The following is a 15184-nucleotide window of genomic DNA, read 5'->3' on the forward strand; positions in this document are numbered from 1 at the left end:
GTAGACCAACCTTTCTCCCTCCCAACCATCGAGAACCACACTGAGGAGACTGAAGGTCGTCAGAGCGAGCCCTCGAGGGCCGATGATCGGCAATCCGAAGGACTCCCTGCGCCGGAGAGTCCAGGAGTCACCGAGACCAACCTAGACCTGGTCCCCACCCCCAGCACCCCGGTCCACACACCCCCAATCAGCAGAGGGGCTACCAGGTATGCACTGAGAGCAAATCCACTGCCAAGCACCCGCCTGAGAGACTTTGCCTGCCAAGTAAGTGAACAATGAGACGTTTCATACTCCTGTCAAGGACTGAGTTTAGATGGGATGTAACAGTTGGCGCACCAGCTTTTCCCCGCTGGTGCGTGTTCCGCAGCCCCGCCCCTGCGCTTACGCTGGCTGGCGTGAGCGCGTGTAGATAATAAAGAAGGCGGAGCTGCTGCGGCAGTCCGTGTACCACCACACACTTGAGTCGGCGTCTTATTTCACCGCTGCGCGCACCTAAGCAATTAGCGCGCCACACAGCGGGAGGGCAGCCCCCGCACTGGAACAGCATCGAGGGTGCTGTGCGCATGGATAAGACCATTGGCAACGCCAGTAGGTCCTAAAGGCGAGACATCATGGCTTTGCAATGTTTACTCTGTAAGTGTACTGGTAAAGTTCGAATCTAAACTGCATTGATGCGAACAGTCATACACACTTTATTGGCGAGTACTTGTCATGTCCTGCACGTGAGCCGCCTCAGTTCTGCGCATGCCCTGACAGGCCTTTACATGGGCATCCGCTCATTCGGGAGCTGGCGCAAACACTAGTTGTTGTTAGTGTTAGGCGGTATATTAAAGGTAACATTTAACGTGTGTGTGGCCACTTGGCATTGGAAAGGCCGCACACAGACATTTGCCCTGGCTCTCATCTGCTCTGCTTACTTTGGCGCAGGCACTGCTTTGACTCAGTTATTTTACCTCCCGGGGCTCTGCCCTCGAGTTACACATGCATTGGTCTGGAATGTGCACAAACAATTCTGTTTACCGCTTTCACTGACATGGTTGTGCGCCTGCGCAGCCTCCCAATCCTTCACGTGCACAGTCGTGGTTTTGTATCTACAAGGTCCCAAGGCGCGCGCGCTCTCTCTCTCGTTCTCATGTGTGGTGATGGCTGGTGTGTCCCGGTGACATGGAGTCATCTGGTCACCCTCTGCACGTGGAGTGGCAAGTGTGCCCATGGCTGAACGTGCCCTGGCTCCGTTTTTGTTGAATCCCTCCCGTTGAGCCTGACCATAACTGCTGAGTGGCTCCACGTCACTCGTGACCCGGGCGTCTCGCATTCAGGAACAGTGCAAGGGTGTGCGGTGCTCTTCCATTCAAAACTGGGCAGTAGTTTGATTTCTTCAATTTCCGGTGCTCAACTCAAACCTAATTAGGAGTGCGCCTGAGAGTGCTGTAATGGGTATCACACCCAGTTAAATCCAATAGAGCTGGCGTTTGGAATCCGCAAGCAGGAGCGTCATTAAGCCTCCCCTCGACCACCCAGCGTTATCAGCTACAGTAGCGTCGGGTCCTCCATGGCGCTCTTCTATCTATAACTGGGCAGAGAAAGGCTCATAATTAACGTGTAGGGTGGATGGATGGATGGATGGAGTGAAATGGCGGGTAGATGAATGAGTGAAAGGATGGATCTAAGGATGGCTAAATGAAAGGAAGAAAGAATGTATGGATGGATGAGTGAAAGGCTGAATGGATGTACGAATGAGTGACAGGGTAAATGGATGTATGGATGAGTGGAAGGAGGAGTTGAAGGGAGGATGGATGGAGTGAAAGGACAGATGAGTGAAAGGGTGGATGGATGAGCAAAAGGATGGATGGGTGGATGATTGGATGGATGAAAGGGGATAGATAAGTGAAAGGATGGATGGATATGCTTGATAGATATGTTTGAAGATGGATGGATAGGTTTGGATATGGATGGGCGGACGGATGGACAGGCAGATGTAATGGTCACAGGCTGAATGTTGGATAAAAAGTTGGATGGATGACAGAAAGTAAAGGTGAAATGGTGGATATCAGTGGGATGATGGAAGGATGAATGGATAGATGCTTGGATGGCAGAGACCAGCAATCTCCTCTGGGGAGGGTAGCTATGACTTGCTTTGTGCCTTAAGAGTTTTGGTGCAAAGTGTGGATGGGGGGGGGGGGGAGGGTGTATTTTAATTTTCTGGCTACTCTAGTAACTGCTCCACGATTCCCCCAGCAACGGTGACACATGCAGATGTTGCTGCTTTTCCACAATAGATAGCGATAAGGCTTTTGACACCCCTTCCCCGTATATTGTAATTGTGGCAGATTTGACCTGCCAAAATGTATCCAAGGGTGCGGACATTATCCTGCCCAATAATTATTGGATGCTCTAAATTTAGCACCACTTGCAATTCAGATCTCTTCATACAGGGCTGAGAAAACACTGGGCCACTCTGAATGAGGCCCTAAATAGAAACTCCACTTTTATCTCTTACGTTAGTCAACAAAAATACACCATGTTACATATTGCTGATTAAATGATAAGCCATGGCAGTAGTGGCTCGTTTCTCCACATGGGCAGATCCTGCCACTCCCTTGGCACAGCAAACACGTGCATACTCTCAGTGCTGGAACTGCCCTGGCAGGCCCCATGATGAGCACGTGTAAGGGGCCGGGTCCTGGTGCCGCCAGGGCTCCGCGGGCACACTTAAGCTCCGGTTTTGGACCTGGCAGTGCCCTGCGCCAATGCGGACTGGCACTAACCCCGTCCAGGCCGTGCCCTGCCCCGAAGAGGAGCTGGCCTCGGTGACAGACTTCTGACGGTGGCTCGCCTCGGTCCGCGCCCAGCAGAGGGAGCCTGGGAGCTCGAGCCGCAGAGTGGGGGAGGCAGTGCCACCGCAGCCCCGAGAGCGGGCACCGGAGAGGGCAGCGGGGGAGACCCCGGCAGCAGGCACGCCTGGAGCCCCGGGGAGAGGGGGACCCGGGCACCGATCCCGGAGCACCGACACAAGCAGCGGGGCGCCGGCAGCGCGATGTCCCCCTGAGGAGCCATGGCGGCGATGTAAGGACCGGCGGCAGCCGGGTGGAGCGGGGCTCTCGTATTGACGTATAACCCCGGGGCGATGGGGGTTACGATTCCGCTCTTGGGTGGGGTTTGGCGGATTGGGGGATACTGCTGGGCGAGGTGGGAGTGCGTTTGGTCTTCCCCTTATTTATACGGGCGCATATAGGGACGGTGTGAAGAAAAAATGGTGCTTTTGGGCTTCGCTAGTAATAGGGAGCTCATTATGAGATGAGGACCTGGGAACCTGTTTTAAAATCAGAATATGGGGGTGTGAACGTTAGAGGGCCTTTGAACTCTATTAATAGCGTTTTATTGGTATCGACAAAGACGATGGGATGGTAGGCGCATACTCTCTTTTTTAAATTTACAGTAGGGTTATTGGTGGTTACAGGGAGGCTACTGTCCATTTTCCGTATATTGGGGAGCATGTGGGAGCAGAAGAGGGGTGCTTATTGGCTTTATTTTTATTGGTGAGTAAGTGGTGTGCGAAGGGCTGTGGGCACTTCATCGTTCTGTTAAAAACTGGGGTTTCTGTGAGTCAAGAGCATTCGTGGTTCTGCTGTGGCATATTGGGTGTAGAAGTGGGGGGTGCCGAATAGGAGAAGGCGTGCTATTGGGCTACCGCATTAAGAGGGAACTAGTTATGGGTGGTCAACCTCTTTAAAGTGGGAATATGGTATGGCAGAGGAAGGAAGAGGGCTTCTGGCCTCCATTAGTAGAGCTATCAGAGGTGGTTACAAAGGAAATGTTTGTGGGTGAAGAGGTTGGGGTGATCTGAGCACCTCTATTCTTAAAACGGACAGAGACATATGTGAGTGAAGAGAAGAAATTATAGGTTTGGAGGTCTTCTTCTAGATGGAGGTATGGTAGAATGAAGAATGCTTTCCTTGCCGTGTTTTACTTTGGTGATGACAACGATTTGTGGAGAGTACTTTTGAACCCCTTTATTGACTAGAAAATGTTGGATGAGTAGAGGGGAAATTCTTGCTCCCTCTTAGAAATACATAAAGTTTGGGGTAAAAATGGGATGCTACTTTACTTTTTCTTGTTCAGAATTGTTGGTGGAAAGGGATTTGTGGACTTCACAGTTCTGTCAGTCGGAGGGTGGGGGGGGGGTACTGATTTGAAAGGCAATTTTGGTGTCTCTTTTAATTACTAAAATAACTTTCAGGCCGTGTCCCTGAAAAAATTTAACATAGAAAAAAAAATCATTTCGGGATGGATGGGAGAGCTAGTGCGGCCAGAACTCAAGGTGGGAGCAAAGGAAAGTTGGTGTGCAGAAGCACCGCAGTTTGAAGGGAGGGGAGCAAAAAACAGGCTGAGTGGGTAAAGCAGTGAATAGGTTGGTGGTGTGGGTAGGAGGGAGCAGAAGTGCGGTACTTGAAGAGGGGACTGCACATGAGGGAGAGAGCAAGAAAACATATGCACTCATACATTGCTTAAAGAAAAAGAAAATAACAGGGCCCTGAATGTGAGCAGTGGAAGGATACAAGTGATACGATTCAAAGGTAAAGGGTCTATGCTCTAGAAGAGGGACATATGCAAAAGAAACAATTGATGGACGGAATGCTGGACAATGCAAACATTCACCCCCAGTCACAAAGATCTGGGTTTAATCCATAATTCTTTTGCTCACCACACCACCCCAGTTTAGATTTAGCCATATGCAAATCAGTTTTGACCCTGTTCCTTGTGGAAACAGTCCAGCCCGAACTGCCAAGCTAGGTCCTCCCTGGACCGGATACTAGCATCCTGGGACCAGTTTCAGGGCATCACCCTTCATCAGCCAGGCTAGCTTGAATCCAGGGTTGTAATGAGCATTGGACCCACGTCTGGGCATACCCTTCCCACTTAGGGCGACATATGTAAAAGAAACAATTGATGGACGGAATGCTGGACAATGCAAACATTCACCCCCCAGTCACAAAGATCTGGGTTTTATCCATCATTCTTTTGCTCACCACACCACCCCAGTTTGGACCCAGCCATATGCAAATCAGTTTTGAAGATGGACAGGCACAAGAAGAGGTGGGCAAGTCATTAAATCAGAAGCAAGCAATGGAAAGTGACAAGAAAGCCAGCTACTTGTAAGCAGTGGGCTGACTCTAAGCCAACTGTACGTTTTTGGCATGGTCCACAAGAGGTATTATGCAAACAGACTGCTAAAAGCTGTCAGTAGGCAAGACCTAAAAACTGAGCCCCATTTATCGGACTTATTCATGTTCAGTTTCAAAACGTAACATTGGCTTATGGCTCACACCGTTCTCAACTATAGGGTCTCTAGGAATACCTCTTTACATTAAGAGACAGCCCTGAAAAACAGTATGGCATTGTTCATTTATATCTATTGAACGAGGTGCATTACGATTGGAGACACTGGTTGTTAAAAAGAGATGCTACATGTTTAGGACTTTTCTGTAGTCTGAATGCCCCCTTAAAGTAAATGCTACATTAAGAGCAGTTTGTCTTGCAAACATGTCTGTGTGAGAATAAGTAAACCAAACATTTTCATCACAGATTAAGTTAGAATAATTCTCTCCATCCTATTTGAATTACCTTTATGTATATGGTTTATATTTTCTGCTGCAAGCAAAAATCATTCTCCTACGCCACCATTTTGTAAGGTCACCCTGTATATTGGCAGAATTTGGAAATCATCTGTTGAGATGTTAGTAGTTAATCTTTACAGGATGCCAAGGTGTGGCTTTCACCCAGTGTGCAGTGATTTTGATAACTTTTGATCCATTTGAGCGAAAGCTATTTTTTGTTAAATTGTTCAGATTATGCATCAGATGGTGGATTATGTGTCTACATTTTTTCACGTAGATCCATAGCTGCATAAAAAAAGCTGCAGAATCAGGTTGCCAGGTCATCCACAGTTGCAGAAGTGCAAGTAAGAGGCCCGGTCTTGCTTACAGTAAAGGTTGGTTCAGTTTACATTGATGTGTTTCCCAATAGTTTTCCCAAGAGAACAATGCTAGTCTGCTGACATTAGGGCATACCTTGGCTTCTCCCCCTCCGTGTCTTTAAGAACACTGGGGTCCGGGTTCTCTTCTCTCAAGAGAGTTCACACACTCAGATACTCCTAAGCTGTGGAAAGGAGAGACACTTCACAACAGTGAAAACAGAAGATTGAATACACATCAGTGCTATACTTTGGTGCTGATAAATGATATCATCAGCATTTATTCAGGTAGATCTCCCATCATCTTCCTCTTTTTGTAGCTTGTCATTGCCATAATGTTTGGAATTTACTATGTGATTCTGCGTGAAGGGCAGTGGTCAAAGCCTGAGGGATCTGAGGGGCATGACAGGCACATACATTTTTTTATTTTGAAAAAACAGTACTCTTACTTTTTGTGAAAAGACAACGATCCCAGGACGGTTAATTCCAACAGTTGAAATGCTTCAGCTGAAGTGTAAGGCGTTGAGTCTCCTGTGCTGTGAAATCGGGGGAGAGGCAGACTGCTAAACAAGCCATCTTGCCAGGGTGTCTGCTTGCCTGAAATATATGTAAATTTGCGCAACGGGCCAATCTGTTAATCCAAAGGATGCTCGAAAGTCGGTATTGGCTTTAATTGGTAGGATCACTCGAAGCTTCATTATGAAACACATTTATTCTTTGTAAGAGGTGTTGTAAGGGAGCTACCAGCTAAGTTGGGAAGAGTGTGCTTTTAAAAGACAGTTATAAAAAAAATTGCACTATGTACAGTCTGGGGATTACTAAAATCTTTTTGAAGCACTTTTTTATTACTTAAACACTTTTGCGCATTTTGTAGCAGCCTATCTTATACTGCGAGTAATACAAGATTTTTTTTTACAACGTTATTTTATTGTTGACAGCCAAGACAAGGTTGATGTCTCAGAGGGCACAAGCAATATGCATACATGGTTACATATCATGATATCAACATTTTCAATGATACTATAGTATCGTTCATACAGGAAATAAGTTGAAAAATAACACTTTAGAAAGAAAACCAACAGTGCCACACTATATCTGTATGAGAAGTAGACAAGTCCCATAAATGGGGAGAGCTCAAGCCACCCATAACGATAGCTAATATTTATAATGTTTAAGTTCCAGTTCCGTACAGTCATGTTAGTTATTCTTCGACCGTAGAAGGGGGAAGAGGAGGTTCCAGATCCAGCCCTCTATAATCTGCCCATCTTTTCCAAATTTTAAAATGCTACTGAGGGCATCCTCTGAGTAATGCAAGTTTAAAATAATAATTTACATGTTCACAGTGCTTTCTGTCACAGACTGGGACCTTGTTGCACTAAACATACACAAGTCATTATTCTCCACGGCACCAACCAAGATTCAATTCTGTGACTCTCTGCTGCTGTGCATTAACTAATAAAGGTTTCATAATGCATTTTCCACTGATTAACATAGCTTGCATTTATTTTATTTTTAATTTTCATTTAAGCTGTGCTTTATTTTATATGTAATTACCTGAAGGTGAAAGGAGGAAAAAGGTTATAGAATATTTAGTATTTTTAGTCACACCGTTGACCACGCCCTCACGCTCACTCACCCCGCACCCCATTGCGTGCAGCATCACAGCTCCCATGCTTTTTGAGTGCACTTCAACCACTGGTGATGGGTGAATGGTCTGTTTGTCATGAAGAAAGGACTGACTGTGATGAAGCGTGAGCCTCGGTCAGTCCCGTGGAAAAATACTGTGTATGGATATAGCTCTGGCCTAGGACACAAAAGGGGCTGCAGATTTTTCCCTGCAGCTCTACTGGGTGTTCCTGGAACTGTTCCTGACCCCTCCCCGTCCCTAGCTTTTGAAAATACAGTCTCCCTTAAGAACCTCTCCTGGACTATTAAGTCCGAGAAAATCCACTCTTTAAAGTAATTATGCAGCAACTAGGTATGTGCGTGATCTTTTGTTCCCTGGTTACAGACTTACTGCATTCTACTGTGATTATTCTTAGTTTCTGCTTCAGTGTAACATGGTGTGGTTTATATTGTGTGTACGCTCTGATTTAAGCCCTGCCTGCAAATCTCCCCATGCTAATGTTCCTCTGAAACACTAAATAGTACTTCAAATACAAAAACACCAAGAAATCAGTGAAACTTGTCTGTCAACATCTTGAATACAAAAATGTGGGTGAAGTCAGGCATTTAAGAGGGTAATCCAATTACGAGAAGTAGGAATGAACACATACAAAAGTGGGTAATAGCCACAAATGTGGGTGAGTTCACAGGTGTATTGTCTATGTGTTAACCAAATAGTGCTCAAGAGGTCGAAGGCAAAATGCGCCCCAGAGGGCTTAGTGATAGCATTCAATGCAGATTGAACGTTTATTGCCCATGTTCTGTCATTTTTAGGTCAAAGCCTACCTGTCAGCACAGCTGTCTGGTTTGCTGAACACAACTTGGGGACATTCAGAAAGCTTCCCTGGGAATGCATTCTGCTCATTGCTTAACATTGGCTTTGTGCTTTATAACTCACATCTCCTTGCTTTCTGTTTGCTGGCTTTATTTGTTTTAGGCTGTTCAAATTGAGTTCATCCCTTCCCTTGCCCAAACCTTGTTTACTGTCTCCTTGTGAGATTTCACTTTCTGTAAACAGGCCTTTAAATCTTTTTCTTTATTCTACATTTGCTGTGCTTTTAATCACAAAGGTAAAATGTTAGGCTCCTTCATCCCAGGGAGCTTGGTGTTTATTTTTCTTCCTATGACTTCAAAGTGAGAGCGTTTACAGGAAAGCAAGAGGAATGCAGATTACTCCTTCTGTGAAACCCGCTTGTGCCCCTGCTATGCTCCAGGAGGCTGTAACATAACCCTTAAAACAGGCCTGCAGGGAGGCGGTGGACACTTTCTGTGGCAACAAATATTCATGTTGAGGTTCTTCTATTAAGGCACTGTTGGCTTAACTTAATGGGACCCTCCAGTGAATGTCTAATGATCTTCTTGTTTACAGTCAGCAAGTCAGAGCACCAAACCCTTTTAATGATAACACGTATTGGCAAGCCCAAGGTGTAGCTTACACAACAACCCTAAGGAGCAATAGCCTCAGTATGTGTAACATATGCACTAGCATGTGCCATAAAAACCTAGACAACGCAGATTACTGCTTCCAGAAAACTAGAAACAGAAGCCCAGAAACAACTACATTATTAACATTACAGCCTTAAACATCCTGCCTATGTCAAAACATAGTATATATACTATTTGGTGGGTACGTGTTTTGTCAACAATGAAACAGGTGAACAAGTTCTACTAAAACAACAACGGCCTACCACTAGGACCCGTTTTAGCACTGCTGGATTCTGGTGCGACACTCTATGCTACTTCACTCTATGTCTCTCTACTCTTCACCACTCTACTCTATGCAAGTGCACTCTACCCCACTCTACTATGCACCCCTGCACTCTTTGCTACTGCACTATACACTCGTCCAGTCTAGGCCACTCCACTCTGCACCAATCCACTCTATGCCAGTCCACTCTGTGCCACTCTACTCTGTGCCACTGCACCCTATGCCACTACTTCACGCCACTGCACTCTATCCTTCACCACTCCACTCTATAACACTTCACTCTGAAACAATCTACTATATGCTACTCCATTCGATGCCACTCTACTCCCCTTTGCACCCACTCCACTTTACACCACTCTACGCCGCTGTGATGTACACCACTTCTCTATGCTACTGCACTCTACCCTGCTCCACTCTACTCCACTCCACTCTACTCCACTTCACTCTACTCTGAAACAATCTACTCTACACCACTACACTCTATGGCACACTAGTCTGCTCAGGACCACTGCACTCTACGCCACTGCACTCTACTCTGTACCACTATGCTCTGCACCACTCTACTTTATGCTGCTGCCCTCTAAGCCACTCTGCTCTAAACCACTGCACTTTACACTGATGCACTCAACATCACTTTACTCAAAACCAATGCACTCTATGCCCCTGCATACTACTCAACTCTGTGCCAATCTATTCCACACCACTGCATTCTATGCCACTCTACTCTGCAAAACTGCACTCTTGGCTACTGAACTCAATACCACTCTACTCTACGCCACTGCACGCTACACCACTCTACACCATTGTACTCTGTCACTGCACTCTACGTCACTCTGTTCTACTCTGTACCACTGTGCTCTGCTCCATTCTACTCTGCACCACTTTACACTGAGTCACTGCACTTTCCACCACTGAACTCACCACTCTACTCTGCACCCCTGCACTCTACACTATTACACTGTATGTCACTGCACTCTACGCCACGTTGTTCTACTCAGCACCACTGTACTCTACACCACTTTACTCTCTGCCACTGCACTCTACTCTGCACCACTCGACTCTAGGCCACTCTACTGTACTCTGTGCCACTACACTCTGCATCACTACACACCACTCTAATCTATTCTGCACCACTACACTCCACGCCACTGCACTCCATGCCACTCTACTCTACACCACTTAACTTTAAAATGTTATAAAATATTTGAATTTAATTAAATTAAAAGGTGCAAAGATAGAACACTTGTGAGCAAGAGTGACTTCCTTAGATGATACACAAAGCACCCCTTTACAGCATTCAGAATAATTTGTCAAAGGCTGTGCGAATCTTTATTGAAAACTGAGGAAAACCTAAACGCCCGTGCAAATGACTGTGAAAAATGTATAGCTACATTTCCTAATTTAATGATTTAAAAAAAAAAAAGAAACGAAAGTATACCAAAAGGCACTCGAAATATATATTTTCAACATTACTGGATGTTTAGAACGCTAGCTATTTGGGCACCTTCAGGGCAGTGCAAATGGTGCGGCCGCACTGGGCGCTGATCTGTGAAGGGGGGCGCTGACCTCAGGGGATGCAATGTGTTTAGCAATAACTTAAGATTGGACAGCTAAGGGGCACTTTTGCCCGGTGGTAGTGAGGGAATCTGAGGAGGAGGTCATGGGGGTGGGGCACCAAAAATGAATGTCGCACTGGGCGCCACCCGCGCTAGAGCCAGCCCTGGGCACCTTGCACACACTCCATGTTGTGCTTCCTGACGACAGCACAACTCTCTCCTCTGTCGTGGTGGCGGTCCCTCGTGTCAAACTCCCTCGCTGTGTTTGTTTGTTCCTCCGGCTGCACACGCCTGCTTGCCTCATTAAGTCACAGTGATACCCGATAGGTGAATTCCTTCGACTCGTCATGTAGGTCCTCGCATCTAGTCCTGCCTGACTCTCAGCTCAGCTGCCATTACATTGATTCGGTGCCTCATTCATGTTTCTGACTTCAGTAATAGCTGGCACTGTGGCTCGGCGGCTCACATTCCTCTATGATGATTCTCCACACTTTTCTAAATGTATTTATTTCGGCACTTAGGGCATGGGTCTTTTGTGCAGACCCTATGAAAACATCACATTGCAAGATTTTAAACGTAAATAAGCAAAAGGGAAGGGATGCAAGGAGAAGGTTTTAAAGGATGAGTGAATCAAAAAAATAAAAAGATAAAAGTATGTTTCCTTGCTGTTCTCTCTCTGTTATGGAAGTTCAATTTGAAAGTTTCAGCTCACTATAGCTCAGCTCCAGGGTTTTTCCCCCTCTTATTGTATAGCACAGTTACTGAGTAAGGGCCGTCAACCCGTATCTAAAACTTAAAGGCATTGCACATGTCCATTAGGAAGTCACCCAGGGTTTGTGTGTGGAGCCACCACCATTTCCGTCCTTCACAGATGTGATCACCGAAAAGTAGACCATTATATCTAATGTTTTTCGAATCCCTGATGTTGACATGGCTGCCTGTACACTTCTGTACATTAATGGTATATCCCTGGCAGAAGAACACACAATATATCACAATTCCTTTGTGTTCATGCTGCGCTGGCAGGCTGTGTTCACTAATTCATTCCATCTTTTCTCGCTGGTAAAGGGGGACATTCTTTCTCGTTTACATGAACAGTTTATTTTTGCATGCTATTGTTACAGCTAAAACAGGGTTGTGATTTGTCGCGCGAGACAAAGATTTATTTCCATGGCACTCATTTGTGATAATCCAGTGCGTCTGCTAGCATTTTATCTGTTGCTGTTTTCATGTTCCCTTTGGCCTTCGTTGTCCGCTGGTGATGTAGTCTTATCTAAGTAATGGGGAAGGATGTTCCTTCATTCTAGCTCCGCCGCCTCCTTTCCCAGACACCACCTCATCTGGCATTGAGGCCTGGCGTCACAGGACTCTTCCCAGCATCCATTAATAAGATTGCTTCTTGCCTGCTCTGTCTCTTTATAGAATTGACCACTCAGCCCATCTTTGCTCTTCATCGATGTACGTCATATTTGCTTCAAGTGTTGCATCAAATGCTTCCTTGGAGGAGGGTTTTCCACAAGACCTTTTCAGATTTCCCCAAGGTTACAAGCTCCACGGGTTTCCACGTCATAAATTAGAATAGCTTTAATCCATGCATGAGTTATTTGATACCGCGTGACTGTCCTATTTGCCGCCCTCTGTGCTTTACTTGTAGGGAATTCCATATGGGACAACCAATTTGCATCACCATTAAATTGGAACCGCGGGTTATTGGAAGGTCTCTGTCCAGTTTAGTTTCCAAGTTTAGTTTAGGGCCAGCTTCTTGGTTTTGATTGGTCCTGGGCTTATGATCATCACTGTGGGTTTCATTTGATGTGGCTCAATGCATTATTTTTTACAGTAGCCTTCGACAGCCTCTCTAAAAACTGCCATATTGCCTTCGGAGTACGTGTTACTTAGGCAAGTTAAGCTGTAGGATTTATCAGGATGATATCTTTTTGGGGTTTGTAGTGTGCTACTCGCTGAAAAGCGCTTCGATGCCTCGTCAGGGGTAGTAAGCTCTACATAAATACAATTACAATACTTTCAATGAGTGTTTTCAGTTGTAGTTCACGTGCATTATTGAATAAAATCCCGTTCGTTGGTGCAGTAACCAAGTTCCGAAAGAACAATTCATGTCAATAGATAGTGGCTGCAAACTTGAGGTGATTAATTTATGAATGTATGCAGCACAGCAAAGGAAAGGTGGAGCTCTCTGCTTCCTCCCACGTGATTAAACCATTGTTTATGTACATCTTCCAAAATGCAATTTGGCGAAGAAGTGTTTGTTCAGGGGTTATGTATAAAAATTGGAAGTCAGGCTCGGAGCACAATAAACCTCCACTGAGCTTCGCCCCCCTCCCCCCTCCTATTGAAGTGGGTGGGTTGATGCTATGGGTCCCAGTGGTTAAAAGAGAAAACTGACGTGAAGTCTGATGTCACCGATGACCCGCGGTTATCTGGTGATGTGTGGTGCTCAGTGTGGGTGTGGACGAATAGATCTGTTTACAAGCTCCAGGCTCCTGTCCATTCTTTGGTAAAGGCTCGTGCTGAGATGTCTCGCCCAATCACCGTGGGGCCCGTCTCCAGCCTGGGAGCGGAGGTAAGGGCTCGTAGCACCTCCCTGTCTGCCCAGCCCGGGCTCCCACCTCCCTGCGGTGACTGCAGCGCTCCGTGTCTGTTTCCATGGTGACCGGTGGCTTTGAACTCCGAATCCAGGAGCGCCACGGCGAGGCGGGATCAGGCAGGTACCAGACACCCCGTGGGCTCTTCGGCGAAGGGAAAGCAGTGGGTGGGGAGCGAGGAGTTAGGATCACGGCCCCGGGCCGACGCCAGGAGAGGTGTGAGACGTGTGCCTGACGCCTCGAGTAAGGAGGGGTCCTTCGAGGCTTCCTCTCAACCTGAAGGCTCATTCATGTGTAGGGATGAAGGAAGCCAGGCAGGTTCACCCTCGGGAGGAGAGGAGCGGGTGGCCGCCGGGGACCTGTGTGACGGGTCAGGTCAGGGCACGGTTTCCAGATGACTCCGTGCCACAGAAGACACAGTGCTGCAGTCAGGCACTGTAGTGGTAAGGACATTTAGCTGACAGTTACATAAGGGATCAGTTAGTTTTTAATTGCGCATCAGGTAAGATCAAAGAAAGGATCTTAGGGTGCAAGAACCCTTCTTTACCTGAGGTGATTGAACTGGCACTGAGTATTGAACGTTCCGCTATCTCCAGTAAGGCCATGCAGGAAAATCCTAAAACTGGGGTTAATCTCATTTCACCATCAGAAAATGAACAAAATAATTCCATATGTGCTGTGAATGTCAAAAACAAAAATGTTAAAAAATTGTTTTAAAAAACCCATCAAAGTAAAAAAAGGTGAATCAACGTTTTTAGATCCAGTTCAAGTTATTAAGGTCAGTAAGGGGGCTGCTTTTATTGATAAGAAAGGGTGGTGGAATAAGTGACAACTTGTCAAGGTGTCTCCTCATCAGGTGGAAATTATGTGGAATAGACTGGGGAGAATCGAGGAGGATCTTGATTGGAGTCACTGGTTAGATTCAACAAGGAAGGATGAAGTACTACCTCAGTCTCCTCTGTCCCCATCTTCTTCCTCTACATGTTCTATTTAAGGTGACCATGTCTCTTCAGACAGAAATTCGAATCCCCGAAATGTGTATACATGTTCTTCTCGGGGTCGTACAATTAAAACTCCAAAAAGATTGATGGTTTTGTTAGATATTAACCATTATGTATTATTATTCTCATTTATGTTCTGTAATTTCTCGTTTTCCATTTTGTGTAAGGGGGAAGGTGGTGTAGTGGTAAGTGGACATCGCGCGAGTAGCGCGCTATGCTTTATGAATTTCTGTATTGTGTTGTGATTTGAAATGTGGCTCACGCATGGAGGGTCCGCTCAGCGGAGGTTCGAACGAAGCTTGTCAGTTGCTGTTCGTGCTTCTTACTGAAAGGATGCTCCGTGCGTTGGGTGGAGTTATTCATTAATAAACTCCTTTCTTCATGACTACTTTGGAGTACCTGTGATCATTTCTACTGGGACTTTGCTTTCACAGATCATTGTTTTCAGGTTAGTTAGTTTACTTACTTAATATGAAGTGAACTCGAACTTCATCTCCCAGAATGCTTTGTGTCGTTATAATAAAATCAAGAACGGGAGCACTATGTCCTTTATGACATGGAATTTTCTGCCAACGTTAGGTTGGGGCCTTAGCAGCAGGTTTTCAGCGCCTGGATATCCTCATGGGTGATTGGCCACGCTTTTTAAGTCCTGTTTGATTGATTATTTGGGCATCCTG

General features: G+C 46.1%; 1 protein-coding gene across 2 annotated transcripts in view; it reads left to right on the forward strand.

The window, feature by feature from the left end:
- The window catches only part of RHOBTB2 (Rho related BTB domain containing 2), a 216801-nt gene that overhangs the window by 137777 nt on the left and 63840 nt on the right, over positions 1–15184 (forward strand). Inside the window, exon 1 of one of the 2 annotated variants that reach the window (XM_085634016.1) lies at positions 2905–3066. The exons of the other annotated variant lie outside the window; for it this stretch is intronic. Coding sequence (XP_085490142.1) covers positions 3056–3066 — 11 coding nt within the window. The 5' untranslated portion in view covers positions 2905–3055. Of the gene's footprint in view, positions 1–2904; positions 3067–15184 lie in introns of those variants that run through there. 2 annotated transcript variants of the gene reach the window in all.

This window comes from Triturus cristatus, chromosome 11 (assembly GCF_964204655.1).
Source record: "Triturus cristatus chromosome 11, aTriCri1.1, whole genome shotgun sequence".
In the NCBI taxonomy this organism is placed as follows: domain Eukaryota; kingdom Metazoa; phylum Chordata; class Amphibia; order Caudata; family Salamandridae; genus Triturus; species Triturus cristatus.